The sequence below is a fragment of the Bufo bufo genome, chromosome 3, assembly GCF_905171765.1.
Source record: "Bufo bufo chromosome 3, aBufBuf1.1, whole genome shotgun sequence".
Lineage (NCBI taxonomy): Eukaryota > Metazoa > Chordata > Amphibia > Anura > Bufonidae > Bufo > Bufo bufo.
Genome location: NC_053391.1, coordinates 479,023,316 through 479,042,780, shown reverse-complemented (window position 1 = coordinate 479,042,780; position 19,465 = coordinate 479,023,316). Strand labels below are relative to the sequence as shown.

The 19,465-nt window shown below is 42.3% G+C and overlaps 1 protein-coding gene across 1 annotated transcript in view; it reads left to right on the top strand.

The window, feature by feature from the left end:
* POGLUT2 (protein O-glucosyltransferase 2) overlaps nt 1-19,465 on the top strand; it is a 120,058-nt gene that overhangs the window by 80,540 nt on the left and 20,053 nt on the right. The window contains exon 7 of the mRNA XM_040425246.1: nt 9,884-10,093. Coding sequence (XP_040281180.1) covers nt 9,884-10,093 — 210 coding nt within the window. The remainder of the gene's footprint in view (nt 1-9,883; nt 10,094-19,465) is intronic.

Sequence of the window (19,465 nt, the reverse complement as noted above, 5' to 3'; positions counted from 1 at the left end):
AGGCTGCCAGTCACCGAGTAGGACCAAACATTGGACTTCTAAGCTCCAAATGAGAAGAAATTTCAATGGATAAAATACAGGTTATACTGAATCTTTTCCTACAGAACTATACATTAATCTGCTCAGCTCCTCCTGCTCTAAAACTACATGTACGATGTGACAGGTTCACTTTCAAATATCTGGTAAAATCAGACAGTCATTTAGCAATTGCTGCTCTGGTTGAGGTATAGCCACACAATATACCCAATACTGAAGCTCTGGTTCTGAACATATATCATGTATTAGCTATCAATTTGGTTTTAATAACAAATTTGGAAGATTTCTTACGACCTAATAGACACTGGACAAAAGAGCTCTTGGCCAGCAGAGATCAAGAGGTGAGTCATATTCTCATTGTCAGTAAGGAATCTGAGCTGAAGAGCACGGCATTTATTACTATGTTGTGTACGTTGTTAGAGGACATAAGCAAAAATAGATCTAAATGGAAAAGCTTGTTTGTGTTGATTTCTCCTTGAGATACATACTTTCGTCTCTGCGCTGAGATGTGAAAAGTTCTGGGGTCATCAACCTTTTCATACGCATTTAAAGGCAAACTCCAGAATAATGACTAAACAAAACTTGTCTTCTGTTCCCCAAGCCATAAATCTAAATTGGTTCTTGGAAAATAAAAGAATCATTTACCCTTCCTTGAAGCAACACATAATTCCATTTTATGTTGTCAAAGCAGAGTTTGCTGACGTTTATAGATCAATATAGTCCTCTTCAGCTGGATTGCTTTAAGCTGTGTCATAATAGAAGAGATCAGTATGGGGAATATCTTCCTCGTCTGTGCTCGTAGATCATTTTATCTGTCAGCGTAACTGTGGCAACTCAAGTCACTAAGGCTGATTTTCTGTCTAAACTGCTCCACGTTTTATGGGCAGCATATATTGAGTGTCTTTTGTAACATTGGATGGGATGTTATTACCACTGCCATGTCTGGAGCTCTCCAGTTCATCAGTGCTGCAATCAGGGTGCTGGTAAATTAACTATATAAAATCCAATTCAGTTGCAATTAGGCGGAACTCATTTCTATGTTGATTAAATTACCATCTGAACATTGTTGTCCTAAGGATGCATGCTGTTTATTTGTGAAGCTTCCAAGAGTTACAGGTACTTCAAGCTGAGATGCCAAAACTTGAGAAGCATTTAGCAGCCCTGCTTATGTAAATGGCTCAGAGGTTGCTCTATAAAAAGGATTGCCCCATTTCAAATCTAATTTGTGCACAGAGAGGGCTCAGCCCTCATGTTTCTTATCCACAATCAACACTTTCAACTTCGCTATTAGGTATACGGATCAAAGAAAAAAAAAACTTTCTAAGCACTTAGCCATTAGTAACCACTTTTGAATTTGAATCCATGATTTCTTTTATCTTCTTGGTCATGTTAAGTTAAATGGTGGATTTACTTCCAGTGTGAAAGAGTCTGTGGTGGTTCAGGGCTTGTGTATATCAGTGGTTTCCACAGTTCTGTTCCGGCAGAGGAACAGAAAAAAATGAAATATCTATTAAACAGATTAATTGACGGATACAAATGGGATCACCCTCCTTTCTAACCTTCAACATCGACTTCAATATTAAAAAAAAAAAAATAACTACATTAATTTTCACAGGAAAAAAAACTCAACAGACAGCATTTTTTCTCCCATCAAAAATAAAAGAAACCCGACAGAACTACGTCAAACTGAGCACAACTGATTCTGAAAATAACCATTTAAGCCTTACGCACTGAGCCCCTTCCATATGTAGCAGATGCCGGCTGTATAATACAGTCAACACCTGGCCACAATGACTGGGACCGGCGGTGACTAATACAGGAAGGCAGTGAGGCAGCATTGAACAACTATAAGGAAAAAATAGAATATGTAAAAAAACTGATAAAAGCAGCCAAGCTGGAGACAGAGAGACTCATTGTCAAAGAAAGTAAAACTAACCCTAAAATGTTCTTCAATTATATAAATGGTAAAAAGTTTAAACCTGAAAGTGTTGGCCCTTTACAGAGTAATGAGGGAGGAGCTGCAGAGAGCGATGAGGAGAAAGCAAAGCTATTAAATATTTTTTCTCCACTGTATTCACTAAGGAAAATAAACTGTCAGATGAAATGCAGAGTGTAAAAGTAAACTCCACATTAAATGGGCATAAAACCAAACAAAATAACTGCCAGCAAATATATGCATTAAATCTCAAATGCATCAGATCTAATAACCACTGAAACAGTGTTAGGGTGGGTTCACACTAGCGTTAGGGATTCCGTTATGGCTTTCCGTTATAACATGGTTATAACGGAAAATAACGGAATGCTCAGACAGGCTGGTCTTAATAAATGTGCCCCTTTGTTTGGTTTTAGTTTGTATATTTGTTATTTGTAGGCGCCTATGTGCCTTGATGGATCTCCAATTTAAAATACTGGGGGGTTGTCCAGTCCAGCTGACAGGGTTCTGGAAGGTTCTAATAAAGTAATGTGTTTACGATGCAGCGTGCATTAAAATATATACACTTATGTAACTGTAACTGTTGAGTCAATGCTTCTCAGTCTGCTTCTAATTTCCCTACATACGCTGTCTAAAAGACAAACTGTTGCCCATAGCAATCTATCACGGCTTTAATTTTACTATAGTGCTTGTTATAATACTATAGAATTCAGGCATCCTCAAACTGCGGCCCTCCAGCTGTTGTAAAACCACAACTCCCACAATGCCCTGCTGTAGGCTGATACCTGTAGGCTGTTCGGGCATGCTGGGAGTTGTAGTTTTGCAACAGCTGGAGGGCCGCAGTTTGAGGATGCCTGCTATAGACCTATGTTCCCCAACCAATGGCTCTCTAGCTGTTGCAAAAATACAACTCCCATCATGTCTTGATAGCTGCAGGCTGGTGAGGCACAATGGGAATTGTAGTTTTGCAGCAACTAGAGAGCCGTAGGTTTGTAAACTTAGTTATACAGTATTGTAGGAAGTGCTGTAGTAAAATAAAAGCTGTGCTGCGATTGGTTTATATGGACTAAAATAAAAGCTGTGCTGCGATTGGTTTATATGGACTAAAATGAAAGCTGGGCTGCAATTGGTTTATATGGACTAAAATGAAAGCTGGGCTGCAATTGGTTGCTGTCAGCAACAAACAGTTTGTCTTTTAGACAGCACATGCAGAGAGATGAGAGACAGACTGAAATGCAGGGGAGATATAAGATTTAAAAGTCTCTATGCAAAAGAGGACTCCCACAACAGTTGCACAAATGTTTCCACTGTGAATGGGCACCTAGGACAGTAGTGGGTTTTGCAAAGTTTGCAGGCATGACCAAGTGCTAGGATCATGTATAGGTCATATACATTCAAAGCTGTTGTCTGGAGGATTAGCTATCTCTCCTTGTTCCCTTATACACATTTGGCTCGGCCGAACATGTATGTGTATTTAATGGGGTGAGAGCAGAAAGTTGCTGCCAGAGACTTCTGGCTGCGGCTTATCTCCCTAGAGAAAAAAAAATGATCAGGCATAATATTAATTTCACCTGATTCTTTTCTTCCCTGACATCATATGTGGGGGGAGAATTGCGAGGTCCCCATACACATTAAACTATTGGCCAAACCCGCCATCCTCAGTGGCTTTGGCCTACAATACAATGTGTATGGGGGCCTTTAAAGAAAAGAAAAACATAAATGATTCAAAAAATTGTGTATCTTTTCTTTATCTCTCTAATTGGGCCAAAGACAACAGTAAGTATTTCTAGGTAAGACATGGCATTAGAAAATAAATAAATACATAAAATAATAAAAATAATACTATATATATATATATATATATATATATATATATATATATATACAGTACATATACAGTTGCAAGAAAAAGTATGTGAACCCTTTGGAATGATATGGATTTCTGCACAAATTGATCATAAAATGTGATCTGATCTTCATCCAAGTCACAACAATAGACAATCACAGTCTGCTTAAACTAATAACACACAAAAAAATTAAATGTTACCATGTTTTTATTGAACACACCATGTAAACATTCACAGTGCAGGTGGAAAAAGTATGTGAACCCCTAGACTAATGACATCTCCAAGAGCTAATTGGAGTGAGGTGTCAGCCAACTGGAGTCCAATCAATGAGATGAGATTGGAGGTGTTGGTTACAGCTGCCCTGCCCTATAAAAAACAAACACCAGTTCTGGGTTTGCTTTTCACAAGAAGCATTGTCTGATGTGAATGATGCCTCGCACAAAAGAGCTCTCAGAAGACCTACGATTAAGAATTGTTGACTTGCTCAAAGCTGGAAAGGGTTATAAAAGTATCTCCAAAAGCCTTGCTGTTCATCAGTCCACGGTAAGACAAATTGTCTATAAATGGAGAAAGTTCAGCACTGCTGCTACTCTCCCTAGGAGTGGCCGTCCTGTAAAAATGACTGCAAGTGCACAGCGCAGACTGCTCAATGAGGTGAAGAAGAATCCTAGAGTGTCAGCTAAAGACTTACAAAAGTCTCTGGCATATGTTAACATCCCTGTTAGCGAATCTACGATACGTAAAATACTAAACAAGAATGGATTTCATGGGAGGATACCACAGAGGAAGCCACTGCTGTCCAAGAAAAACATTGCTGCACGTTTACAATTTGCACAAGAGCACCTGGATGTTCCACAGCAGTACTGGCAAAATATTCTGTGGACAGATAAAACCAAAGTTGAGTTGTTTGGAAGAAACACACCACACTATGTGTGGAGAAAAAGAGGCACAGCACACCAACATCCAAACCTCATCCCAACTGTGAAGTATGGTGGTGGGGGCAACATAGTTTGGGGCTGCTTTGCTGCGTCAGGGCCTGGACGGATTGCTATCATCAAAGGAAAAATGAATTCGCAAATTTATCAAGACATTTTGCAGGAGAACTTAAGGCCATCTGTCCACCAGCTGAAGCTCAACAGAAGATGGGTGTTGCAACAGGACTACGACCCAAAGCATAGAAGTAAATCAACAACAGAATGGCTTAAACAGAAGAAAATACGCCTTCTGGAGTGGCCCAGTCAGAGTCCTGACCTCAACCCGATTGAGATGCGGTGGCATGACCTTAAGAAAGGGATTCACACCAGACATCCCAAGAATATTGCTGAACTGAAACAGTTCTGTACAGAGGAATGGTCAAGAATTACACCTGACCGTTGTGCACGTCTGATCTGCAACTACAGGAAACGTTTGGTTGAAGTTATTGCTGCCAAAGGAGGCTCAACCAGTTATTAAATCCAAGGGTTCACATACTTTTTCCACCTGCACTGTGAATGTTTACATGGTGTGTTCAATAAAAACATGGTAACATTAAATTATTTGTGTGTTATTAGTTTAGGCAGACTGTGATTGTCTATTGTTGTGACTTAGATAAAGATCAGATCACATTTTATGACCAATTTGTGCAGAAATCCATATCATTCCAAAAGGTTCACATACTTTTTCTTGCAACTGTATATATATATATATATACACATACACTTGGGCAGTGCTGGGTTTATAATATCGATTAAAAGTTTCCAATCATTATGTAGTGTAAAAATGGGTAATGATTGCACAATCAACAATAAATTGTTCACTTGTCATTAATCGAATCTTTTATGTTTGCATAAAAATTATGAATTGTTGTGAAATCCCCATATGTAAATAGGAATCAGCTACAAAGAACACAGAAAACTACAGTGCCTTGGAAAAGTATTCATACCCCTTGAACTTTTCCATATTTTTTCACATTATACCCACAAACTTAAATGAATTTTATTAGGATTTTTGGTGATAGACCAACACAAAGTAGCAGGTATGTGTGAAATGAAAAGAAAATGATACATGGTTTTTCAAAATTTTTAATTAAAAAAAATCGGAAAAGTGTGGGGTGCATTCTTATTCAGCCCCCTGTACTCTCATACCCCAAAATAAAATCCAGTGTGACCAATTGCCTTCAGAAGTCACCTAATTAGTAATTTATTCTCAGTAGAACTACAGCTGTTCTGTGAAGGCCTCAGGTTTGTTAGAGAACATTAGTGATCAAACAACATCATGAAAACCAAGGAACACACCAGACAGGTCAGGGATAAAGTTGTGGAGAAGGGTAAAGCAGGGTTAGGTTATAGAAAAAAATATTCCAAGCTCTGAACATCTCACGGAGCATTGTTCAATCCATGATCCGATAATAGAAGGAGTATAGTACAACTGTAAACCTACCAAGACATGGCTGCCCACCTAAACTGACAGCCCAGGCAAGGAGAGAACTAATTAGAGAGGCAGCCAAGAGGCCCATGGTCACTCTGGAGGAGCTGCAGAGATCCACAGCTCAGGTGGGAAAATCTGTCCATAGGACAACTATTAGTCGTGTATGCCACAAATCTGGCCTTCATGGAAGATTGACAAGAAGAATGTCATTTTTGAAAGCAAGACATAAGAAGCCCCATTTGGAGTTTGCCACAAGCCATGTAGAGGACACAGCAAACATGTGGAAGAAGGTGCTCTGGTCAAATGGGACCAAAGTTAAACTTTCTGGCCTAAATGCAAAACGATATGTGTGGTGGAAAACTATCACACTGAACACACCCATCCCCACCATGAAACATGGTGGTGGTGGCATCATGCTGTAGGGATGCTTTTGTTCAGCAGGGACAGGGAAGCTGGTGATAGGAAGATGGATCGAGGTAACTACAGGGCAAATCTGGAGGAAAACCTGTTAGAGGCTGCAAAAGACTTGAGACTGAGGAGGTTTACCTTCCAGCAGGACAACAACCCTAAACATACAGCCAGAGCTACAATGGAATGGTTTAGATCAGGGATGCTCAACCTGTGGCCCTCCAGCTGTTGCAAAACTACAATTCCCAGCATGCCCTAATAGCTGTAGGCTGTCCAAGCATGCTGGGAGTTGTAGTTTTGCAACAGCTGGAGGGCCGCAGGTTGGGCATCCCTGGTTTAGATCAAAGCATATCCATGTGTTAGAATGGCCCAGTCAAAGTCCAGACCTAAATCCCATTAAGAATTTGTGGCAAGACTTGAAAATTGCTGTTCACAGCCACTGTCCATCCAATCTGATCTGAGCGCAAGCTATTTTACAAAGAAGAATGTGTAAAAATGTCAGCCTCTAGATATGCAAAGCTGGTAGAGACATATCCCAAAAGACTTGCAGCGAAAGGTGGCCCTACAAAGTATTGACCGAGTACAGGGAGACCGAGTCCAAATGCATGCCAAACTTTCCAGATTTTTATTTCTTAAAAATTTTGAAAACCACGTATAATTTTCTTTTCACTTCACACATACTTGCTACTTTGTGTTGGTCTATCACATCAAATCCGAATAAAGTACATTTAAGTTTGTGGGTGAATGTGAAACATTTGGAAAAGTCCAGGGAGTATGAATACTTTTTCAAAGCACTGTAGCACAGTGAAGGAAAGACAAATACATATACAGTGTTGTCCAAGACAAGCCTGACAATATACATATACATTCTTGTCTCAGGGCTCTCACAAGCGCTCCAAAATGGATTAGTTTGCAGTTTAATGCATTCTGAATGGAAAAGGATCCGCTCAGAATGCATCAGTTTGCCTCCGATCAGTCACCATTCCGCTCTGGAGGTGGACACCAAAACTCTGCTTGCAGCGTTTTGGTGTCCGCTTGACGAAACTGAAACTGGCACACAATGTAAGTCAATGGGCACGGATCCGTTTTCACTGACAATCTGGAACAATAGAAAACGGACCCGTCCTCCATTAACTTTCAATGGTGTTCAAGACGGATCCGTCTTGGCTATGTTAAAGATAATACAAACGGATCCGTTCGGAGCGGATGCAGACGGTTGTATTATCTGAACGGATCCGTCCATGACGGATCCGCACAAAACGCAAGTGTGAAAGTAGCCTAAAGATGAACTAGCATGAGTTGGGTATATGCTGGGGCTCATGGACACTTGATCCCCTTAAAGAAGACCTGATTATGTAATAAAGTGCTTTTATATTTGCAGTGCAGTAGCCTTTTTACTGTGAGGGGAAGCTTGCTCTCTTAAATTATAGAAGCATCCATATTTTAATAATTTACGGTCTAGAATATGTATATTGCGCCTGCCTTTGGAACACTTACCTGCTCATTTGCATATGAATTAAAATTATTATTTTTCCAGAGTGCAGTAAATCAATCAGTGGTAGGTATCTTTACATTCAGCTAAGCTATCCCTACAAAGCATTGTGCCTGGTAGCAGACTCCCTTAAAGGGGTTGTGTCACTTCAGCAAATGGCATTTGTCATGTAGAAGAAATTAATACAAGGCACTTACTAATGTATTGTTATCATCCGTATTGCCTCCTTGGCTGGCTTGAATCATTTTTTCATCACATTATACACTGCTCGTTTCTATGGTTACGACCACCCTGAAATCCAGCAGCGGTGGCTGTGCTTGCATAGGAAAAAGCACCTATGCACACTCCAGCGGTTCCTGCCACCAGAGAGGTCAGCTCCTTTTTCTATAATGTGCAAGCACAGCCACTGCTGCTAGATTGCAGAGTGGTCGTAACCATGGAAACGTGCAGTGCATAATGTGATGGAAAAATGAATCCAGCCAGCAAAGGAAGCAATATGGACAATCACAATACATTAGTAAGTGCCTGGAATTAACTTTCTCTACATGATAAATGTAATTTGTTGAAGTGAGACAACCCCTTTAAACTCATAATTCTCTTAAAGGGTGTATGACAATTATTATTTTTTTAAATGCACAACCCAACCCTTGTAAAGAGGTAAATGACACCAAAAGTATGAACCTACTGTCCTACACGCTATGCTCAAAGAATAAAGTAATTGTATGTTATGCCTTTAACATTAGGTCCATAAAATGTTATTATTAGAGAGGACATGCATTGTTGTCAGTAATATTTGTTAGCACACCCTGTGGTATTTTTATACAAGCCCTACCCTTTGAAGAATGTAATGTCACAGCAATAAACTGCTATTGGGACTTACTGCAGGCTCATGACCTTCACTGTTCCTTCTAATGTATTTGTCCTCTCCTCAGGGGAAAGCTGGTTGCTGCTTTTTGAAACCGCTCTTCTTGCTAGAGGAGGGTGGCTGAGGGTGGACCCTCATCTATTACATCCATATGTTGTAACAGGACATACAGAAAGGGAAATTCTACAGCACATGACATATGTTATTATTAATAACTTGTTTATATTTAGTTCTCACAAAAATTGGCAGTTTTTCTCTATACCAGACAAAAACAGGGGTCTTGCTGCTGTCTTTTCTTTTTTTTTTTATGTTGTCCCCAGTGTGAAACTCACCTTACTGATGCCCCAACGCTTGATGGTCCCCTGCCGTTTCCTGCTCTTCCAGTCTCTCCAGTAACCCGCTTCATCATTGGTTGGTTGACCATTCATTTCCTGCTTGTTGAGAGGGACCGCGAAGCAGAGACCGCCAGGGGACCATGAAATGGTGAAACCGCGGCAGCAGGGATTCTGTAGGGTGAGTATTCACTTATTTTATTATGTGACACCATTTTAATGTAAATGGCCAGAGGACCCCTTTAAACAAGTGCAAACATATATAAGAAATAAGATCTGTGATAAAGATCAGCACAAATCTTCATCTTGCCTTTTCATGAAAAAAAAACTGTGCAAAAAATGTGCAATGCTTTCTGCCTTTTCCTCTTGTTCAATCCATTACTACATTTTCTTAAAAAACTAAGCGGAGAGTAACGGTTTAAAAAATCTAATGTGAACACAGACCTACACAATGTAATGTACGCTACATTTAATGTGCTGCACATTTCTTACTGAAAGGGAAAGTGAAATGTTTGCCCACACTACCGGTAACTATTGTTTTTTTCTTAATGTTCTATTTTTCAGTACAAGTATCAGATACTTATTGATGGGACAGTGGCGGCATACAGAATGCCATATCTTCTGGTCGGGAATAGTGTAATACTAAAGCAAGATTCCATTTATTATGAACACTTTTATAATGAGCTTCAGCCCTGGAAGCATTATGTGCCCTTCAAGAAAGACCTTAGTGATTTGCTTGAAAAAATTCGGTGGGTTAAAGATCACAATGAAGAGGTATGTTTTATATATATATATATATATATATATATATATATATATATATATATATATATATACTAGCATTTAATGTTTATGTGTGTCGTTAAAAGATATCGACAGTATCCCCCATAACAGTGACCTCTACAGTACCTCGCCCCCTTAACAGTGAACTCCACAGCCCCTCATCCCTTAACACACCCCCCCCTACAGTGCCCCGCCTCCTTAAAATGGGACCTCCACAGCAGCCCATTCCCTTAACTTTGACCTTCACAGCAGCCCGCCCTTTTAATAGTGAGTTTCACAGCACCCCACTCCCTTGACATTGACCTCCTCAGGGGCCCGCCCCCTTAACAGTGACCTATACAGCACCCCGTCCCTTAAAACTGACCTCCATAGGGGACGGTCCCCTTATCTGTGACCTCCACAGTACCCCGGTCCCTTTAACAGTGACCTCACAGTACACTGCTGACTTAACAGTGAACTCCACAGCAGCTGCCCCTTTAATAGTGGCCCCTGTCCCCTTAACAGGGACCTCCACAGTGCCCGCCCCTTTAACAGTGACCTCCACAGCGGCCTGTTCCCTTAACAGTAACATCCACAGTGAATGCCACTTTAACAGTGATTTCCACAGTGCCCACCCCTTTAACAGTGACCTCCACAGCAGCTGTCCCTTTAATAGTGGCTCCTGCCCCCTTAACAGTGACCTCCACAGCGCCTTGCCCCTTTAAGGCTATGGCTACATGACGACATGTGTCGCACGACATTTTGTCGTACCAATGTCGTGCAACAATTTTTATAATGATAGGCTATGGTGTTGCTGTCACGGTCTTGTTGCTGTGTGCCGTGACACTTTAGTCGTGCATGCTCGTTGCCAGGGACAACGTGTTGTTTGTAGCTTGTGTGTGATATCATGGTTCCTCCCTGTCTTGTGCTGGAGTGGTTAACTACTTGGCTGGGTGTGGCCACGAGGTTTATATTGCCTGGGGCCTGTTGGCTGGGGTGAGATGCCCTCCAGCCTTGGTGTGAGCTTAGACATACTGTCACGGTGGGGAGTGGGGGGAAACCCCCCACTGTACAATGTTGGGGGGGGGGGGGTAAATGGGAAGACAAATAGGCCAGAGAACGGGATAAAGGAGCTGGTCACCACCTATCGCATCCCTAACCCCCGCCCTAACTCCTAACAATATGAACTACCTGGATGGTAGGACGGCTCATATCCAGGAACCTAGGACCCTGAGTCGCCCTGATAATCCCTGAGTAAGAGATAGGACTGAGACAACCGGTTCATCCCTTACACGGATGAACCGGAGTCTCCACAGGCCTAGCTGTAAGGAAAAGGTAAGAAAGAGAGAAGCACCAGATAGGCAGGTAAGAACCCTGAATAGCAAGCACTTACCTGCCGCAGCAAGGACTGGAACCCATGCCATAGTACTGGAGTCCACACACCATAAAGGACCCAGTACAAACACCACACATGGAATCCAGTACACACCAGCAACTCTCTGCCTTGTAGTTCCCCCTCCAGGGAACCCTGCGACCCCCTTCCGGAGGAAATGTCTAGCAAACATGCTGGACAACAGACACCAACATGCCAGACATGTAACGACAACTAGACATACAACAGACCCTGCACATAACCCACACTAAACATAGATACAAGGGAAGGTAAAGACATAAAGGAAACATAGAGGAGACATCGTGGAGATATCGATGTCTAACTAGGAGACCCTCCCACTGGACAGATGGAATATCCAGGAAAGGAGCAGCACTCCAGCCAACAGGCCCCAGGCAATATAAACCTCATGGCCACACCCAGCCAGGTAGTTAACCCCTCCAGCACAAGACAGGGAGGAACCATGATACCAGGGGCAGAGCACACACAAGCTACAAACAACATGTTGCCCATGGCAACGAGCATACACGGCTAACGTATCACAGCGCACAGCAACAAGACCGTGAAACAGCCGTGACAGTTGCACTGCGACATGCTGCAGGATGGATTTTTCTGTGACTGTCGCGTCACAGTCACAGCATGTTGCAGTGCAACACCATAGACTATAATTATAAAAATTGTTGTGCGACATAAATGTCGCGGTGTCGTTGTGCCCTATGTGTTGTGAGACATATTGTCAAGCAACGCATGTCGTCTTGTAGCCCTAGCCTAAAGCTGAACTGCAGCAGTGAAGAAAAATGGCTGGGTTGTTATGGAAACCTGGAGTGAAACTGTGTGTATGTGTAGACTAAGAGCCTGCGAGCTTCGATTGGCTGATAAGGGACATAGGACCGTGTGTATGGCAGTTGGGATTTGAAGCGAAAGACTTGCAGGCTTGTATTGGCTAATACAGATCATTTCTTGGGAATCTCTCAGGAATAGTACGTCCTAGAGAGCTGAGACCCGGTCTAAAACCTTCCCGGACACCTGATGTACCTGTGTGCACTGGCATAACTATAGGGGTCGCAGCGGTCGCAGTTGCGACTGGGCCCCTAAGCCAGTGGTGCTGTATATTTCCCTTAATAAGATGCAGTGCATCTTATAAAGGGAATACTAGTGAGCGCTTCCATTATGGAAGCGCTCACTAGTCTGCAGGAAGAGGGGGAGAAAAGCGCTGTAAGCGCTGTACAGTACTTACCCCTCCTCCTGCTCTCTCTTCCTGGGGCCCACGCTGCTGTGCCCTGGCCGCCTGCAGCGTCAGGACGTACACAGTGTACTCTGACCTGACACTGCAGGAGGTCAGGTGACAGCAGCGTGGGCCCTGGGAAGAGATCAGAGCTGGGAAGACAGCCTGACCGGGAGAGGAGCGGCAGAGCAGGAGAGGTAAGTTTGTTTATTTATTTTATAGTCTGATCTGAGGTCTGATTGGGGGTCTGAAGGGTCTGATTAGTGGCCTGATTGGGGGTTTGATTAGGGATCTGAAGGGTCTGATTGGGGGTCTGAACTGACTGATTGGGGGCCTGAAGGGTCTGATTGGGGTCTGATTGAGAGTCTAAAGGGTCTGACTGTGGGTCTAGAGGGGTCTAATGGGGGTCTGGAGGTCTAATGGAGGTCTGATTGGGGGTCTGGAGGTCTAATTGGGTCACAATTGGGGATCTAGAGGTCTAATGGGGGTCTGATTGGGGGTCTGGAGGTTTAATGGGGGTCTGGAGGTCTGGTCTGAGGTCTAATGGGGCTCTGGAGGGTCTGATTGGGGGTCTGATTGATGGTCTAAAGGGTCTGACGGGGGATCCAGAGAGGTCTAATGGGGGTCTGATGGAGGTCTGATTGGGTGTCTGGGGTCTGATTGGGGGTCTGGAGGTCTTATAGGGGTCTTATATGGAGGTCTGGAGGTCTAATGGTGGTCTTATATGGAGGTCTGGAGGTCTAATGGGGGTCTTATATGGAGGTCTGGAGGTTTAACTGGGGTCTTATCTGAGTTCTTGTATTGTAGCGGGGTCTGACATGGAGTTCTAATGGAGGTCTGATATGGGGTCTGACAGAGGTCTAAAGGGGGTCTGGAGGTTTGATATGGGGGTCTGGTCTGAAAGTTAAGGGGGTATTTTTTGTACTGGCACACTATCTGTGTGGTACCAGTATTTTCAGGGGAACTGTTTCTGCAGTATAGTATTGGGGGGGGGGGGGGGGGGGGGGGGGGTCAGGATGAGGTGTTGAGAAGGTGAGGATGATGGAAAAGTAGGAAAGTAAGATGTCTATTTGTTATACTCTTCAAAGACAAGACGTGGCTAAAAGAAATCATCATGACGGTCTAGTCAGAAAGGAGAAGATGAGGAAAGACAATATCTACATCAGAGGAGACATCACTGGATGTAAGAGGTACATTAGTGGCGCTGTATGACCCTCTATGTTCTGTAGCGCTGTATGTAATGTTTTCCAAGTATGTCTTTAAATGGGTTGTCCGCTTTTTTTTCGCATGAGCACTGCCTTCTCTGCTCTGTTTACCTGCTCACCACTGCAATTGTAGCGGCGAGCAGGTGAACAGAGCAGAGAAAGCAGCTCTCATATGAGCGATGCCCTCTCTTAAAACAGCTGATCGCGGGGGTGCCGGGAGATGCCCGCCGGTCTGATATTGATGACCTATCTTGAGGATAGGTCATCAGTAGTAAAAAGAGGACAACCCCTTTAACAGCAGGACTGGAAGGAATGGGTTAGGTTGAGAATTTGGCATGGGGAGGAATGTTAAAATCTTTGCCTCAGGCAGCATAAAGGCTAGGTGCACCACTGCCCCTTGCCATAAAGCACTGAGGAAAGGTGGGAGGAGAAGGGCCCAAGCTGAACTCTTGCTCCAGGACCCATAAGCCTTTAGCTACGCCCCTGCCTGTGTGCCAAATTTAGTGAAGATCGGTTCAGTCGTTTGGTCGCGCATAGAGAACAGACAGATAGACGTTGGGACAGACAGAAACTCATTTTTATATATATAAGATATATATATATATATATATATATATATATATATATATATGTGATTGGGTCATATTTTTATGTAATATGATTCACTTTAAATGTACAATGGCCTCAGGATACAATATTTAAAATTTACAATAGTCTTTCATGGGCCATCATAATCTGAAACTAGACTCACCATAAAATGCCCACTTCACATCCGGGCCATTTGCTCTCTTCCTGACCAGGCCTAATTTAGCAAATCTGACATATGTCACTTTATGTGGTAATAGCTTTGGAACGCTTTTACTTATCCAAGCCATTCAGAGATTGTTTTCTCGTGACACATTGTACTTCATGATAGTCATAAATTTGAGTCAATATATTTCACCATTATATATGAAAAAAATCCCAAATTTACCAAAAATTATGAAAAATTGCAATTTTCAAAATTTCTATTTCTCTTCTTTTAAAACAAAGTGATACCTCATAAAATATTTATTACTTAACATTCCCCATATGTCTACTTTATGTTTGCATCATTTTGTAATTGTCATTTTATTTTTTGGGGACGTTACAAACAATTCTAAACATTTTTACAAAAATTTCCAAAACCCACTTTTTAAGGACCAGTTCAGGTCTGAAGTCACTTTGTGGGGCTTATATAACAGAAACCCCCCATAAATGACCGCATTGTAGAAACTACACCCCTCAAGTTATAGTTATTCAAAACTGATGTTACAAACTTTGTTTGGAAAATGGAGATAGAATTTCAAAATTTCACTTTTTTTGCTGATTTTCCATTTTAATAAATTTTTTCCTGTAACACGGCAAGAGTTAGCAGCCAAACTAAACTCAATATATATTACCCTGATTCTGCAGTTTACAGTAACACGCCATATGTGGTTGTGGGCTGCTATAGGGGGCGCACGGCAGAGCTTAAAACAGATGGAGCACAATATGGCTTTGGGAGGGCAGATTTCACTGGAATAATTTCCAGGCGCTGTGTCGCATTTGAAGGTACCCTGAGGTACCCCACAGTGGAAACCTCCAAAAAGTGACCCCATTTTGGAAACTACACCCCCCCCTCCCAAGGAATTTTTCAAGGAGTGTGGGGAGCATTTTGGCCCAATATGCTTTTCATAGAATTTAGAAACCCTTGGCTGTAAAAAAGAAAAATTACATATTTTACAAAAAAAAATTCACTTTAGGCCAAGTTTTTTATTGTCACAAGCGGTAACACGAGAAAGTCACCACAAAATTTGTTACCCATTTTCTCCTAAATATGGCAACATCCCATATGCGGTTGTTGACTGCTGTGTGGGCACACGGCAGAGCTTAGAACAGATGGAGCACGATATGGTTCTTGGATGGCAGATTTCACTGGAATAATTTTCAGGCGCTGTGTCGCATTTGAAGTTACTCCGAGGTACCCCAAAATGTGACCCCTTTTTGGAAACTACACCCCCTAAAGTATTCATATAGGGGTGTAGTGAGAATTTTTATATTTTACGTTATTCATCTAGGGGTATAACGAGAATTTCTTTTTACATTTTGGAGTTTGTCTAATTTTCCAAACTGTAATTGGCTAATAATACAGTATAATGAAATGTGGAGTGTTAAAAAACTGTGGCTTGTATGATAAATTAAAAATGGCCAAAAGTGCATAAAAGAAGTAAAAAAAATGTAACTTGATTAAATTAATAATCTAGGGAAGTATGCGGAAACACAGCCTAATTCAAAGTCCAGGCTTATTTGGACAGGTGTCACATTGATATTTAGTATCCCGCGCTGCTTTTCAAATATAACATTTTTAATGAATTGTTCTTGAAAATCAAGATATGTTCCTTGGTTCCCTGCTTTTTGGAACATGACAAATGAATTATACAGGGCTACTACAAGTTTCTTATACCAAATGGGGGACTTCCTGACCGCGCTATAGGGCTGCAGCATTTGGTCTGCAAGGTCCACCCCACCCATATATTTATTGTAATCCTGTATGCAGACAGGCTTACAGACGGTGGTATTTGTGCCGCGCTCAGGAACAGGGCTGTTACTGTCTGGATGTATAGATGTCATTATGAGGACATCTTTTTTGTCTCAATATTTTACAAGTAAGATGTCCCCATTGCAAAGGCTCTTTATTTCCCCAGACTTCAGTTTTTGGTTAAAAAAAGGCTTGGGCAGGCCTCTTTGATTGCTGCGTATGGTGCCACATGCCACTGTCTTTCTAACTGAAAGGCACCTGAAAAGGGTACGCTGGTGTAATAATTGTCGACGTACAAGTGGTACCCCTTATCTAAAAGAGTGTGCAAAAGATCCCACACTATTTTACCTGCCACATTGAGGGAAGGGGGGCATTCAGGAGGGCAAAACTGGATATCTTTGCTTTCCTACGCTTTAAATTTATAGGTGTAGGCATATTTAGAAGGAGGCCCTAAAATTTTTAAATATCCGCTACAACAACAGGGCACCATACACCATTCTTGGCGTAATATGAGGTGGGGTGACAAGCGATGAATTGAGCAGCGTATAAATTGGTTTGCTCAACCATCAAATTTAGCAGTTCTTCCGATAAGATTTTTTAAAATTCCAACCCCCTAAACCCCATAACATCATAACGGATGCCTGTGACAGAATTAAATTCTGGAACAGATGGAGTATATTACTCTGTGGGCATCCATTCGGAATCAATGGCGCTAGTGCCAGTCAAAGAGTCTCGTCTGCGACTTTCCTGTGGTTCATCATCACTAGTGTTAGCTGACGATGACGAAATTGCACTTTCTGTATCAGAACAGATAAATGCTTATGCCTCCTCTGCAGTATACATACTCTCAGCGATTTTATATGCTGCAAAGTACAACTTTATATATATATATATATTGTGGCGAAACCAACCTCGCCACTGGGTTTTGGAGAGGCCTGTTTATGAGCCTCTTGCCTCAGGATTATGGCCCATACTAACTTTAAAGGAGCAGACAGACCGGCCGCACAGCTTAAATCTGTCTTTGCAATTGTATTTTGTTATGTGAGGGTACCCAGATAGCTAATTGTATTGTATTTGTGTATTCTGAGTGCCATTCATCTAATGATATGCACTCAGACTTGAGCTATCTGGGAATATGTTAAATGTCTGTGTTTGCTGTGGGGGTGTGACATTGTGTGTTTGGGTGGTGATTTCTGTCCTGTTGTCCCCACATGTGTATTGGCGATTTCCCTTTGTCTTGAGAGATAATTGGATTACTCCTCGGGTGTCTCCAGGGCAGAGAGGAGGAAACCATGATGCATTGTGGGGATGTATTGTGTCTGTGTATCCTGAGTTGCTGCATATCTGTCCTGTGTCGCAGTCTTCCTTCTGGTCCACTAGGGGCATGTCCACCAGATGGGGACCTGCATAAATACGGGCGGGTAGCCCTCAATAAAGGAGTTCCTGTTTTATACCTTCATGAAGTCTTGGCTCATGTTTGGGGGATGGAATAACTACACTCTTGGGGATTGCTATATCACAATACTCCCCTGAGTATAAGCTCTTGTAAGAGCTTGCTCCTGGTTCCTGTCTCTGGATTTAGGAGAGGTTCACCCACTGGAGCCTTGTCGTAGGTCCAGGGTGGGTAGGAGACGGCGGGACCTCCACCAAGCTTCGGCGGTTCGTGGGGTCTGCAGTGCTGACTGTGTCAAGTGGAGTGCTTGGAGTCCTCTGGAAGCACTAGGAGCATCTATCGACGGAGGTACCCGGTCGGGGTGCTAGGCGTTCCGTTACATATATATACAGTGGATATAAAAATTCTACACACCCCTGTTAAAATGTCAGATTTCTGTGATGTAAAAAATGAGACAAAGATAAATCATTTCAGAACTTTTTCCACCTTTAATGTGACCTATAAACTGTACAACTCGATTAAAAAACAAACTGAAATCTTTTAGGTGGAGGGAAGAAAACAAATTTAAATAATATGGTTGCATAAGAATGCACACCCTTAAACTAATACTTTGTTGAATCACCTTTTGATTTTATTACAGCACTCAGTCTTTTGGGGTATGAGTCTATCAGCATGGCACTTTTTGACTTGGCAATATTTGCCCACTCTTCTTTGCAAAAACACTCCAAATCTGTCAGATTGCGACGGCATCTTCTGTGCACAGCCCTCTTCAGATCACCCCAAAGATTTTCAATCGGATTCAGGTCTGGGCTCTGGCTGGGCCATTCCAAAACTTTAATCTTCTTCTAGTGAAGCCATTCCTTCGTTGATTTGGATGTATGCTTTGGGTCGTTGTTCCTATTCATGTTCAGCTTTCTAGCAGAAGCCTAAAGGTTTTGGGCCAATATTGACTGGTATTTGGAACTGTTCATAATTCCCTCTAGCTTAACTAAGGCCCCAGTTCCAGCTGAGGAAAAACAGCCCCAAATCATGATGCTGCCACCACCATGCTTCACTGTGGGTATGGTGTTCTTTTGGTGATGTGCAGTGTTGTTTTTGCGCCAAACATATCTTTTGGAATTATGGCCAAAAAGTTCAACCTTGGTTTCATCAGACCATAACACCTTTTCCAACATGCTTTTGGGAGACTTCAGATGTGTTTTTGCAAAATGTAGCCTGGCTTGGATGTTTTTCTTCGTAAGAAAAGGCTTTCGTCTTGCCACTCTACCCCATAGCCCAGACATATGAAGAATACGGGAGATTGTTGTTACATGTACCACACAGCCAGTACTTGCCAGATATTCCTGCAGCTCCTCTAATGTTGCTGTAGGCCTCTTGGTAGCCTCCCAGACCAGTTTTCTTCTCGTCTTTTCATCAATTTTGGAGGGACGTCCAGTTCTTGGTAATGTCACAGTTGTGCCATATTTTCTCCACTTGATGATGACTGTCTTCACTGTGTTCCATGGTATATCTAATGCCTTGGAAATTCTTTTGTACCATTCTCCTGACTGATACCTTTTAACAATGAGATCCCTCTGATGCTTTGGAAGCTCTCTGTGGACCAGGGCTTTTGCTGTGGGATGCGACTAAGAA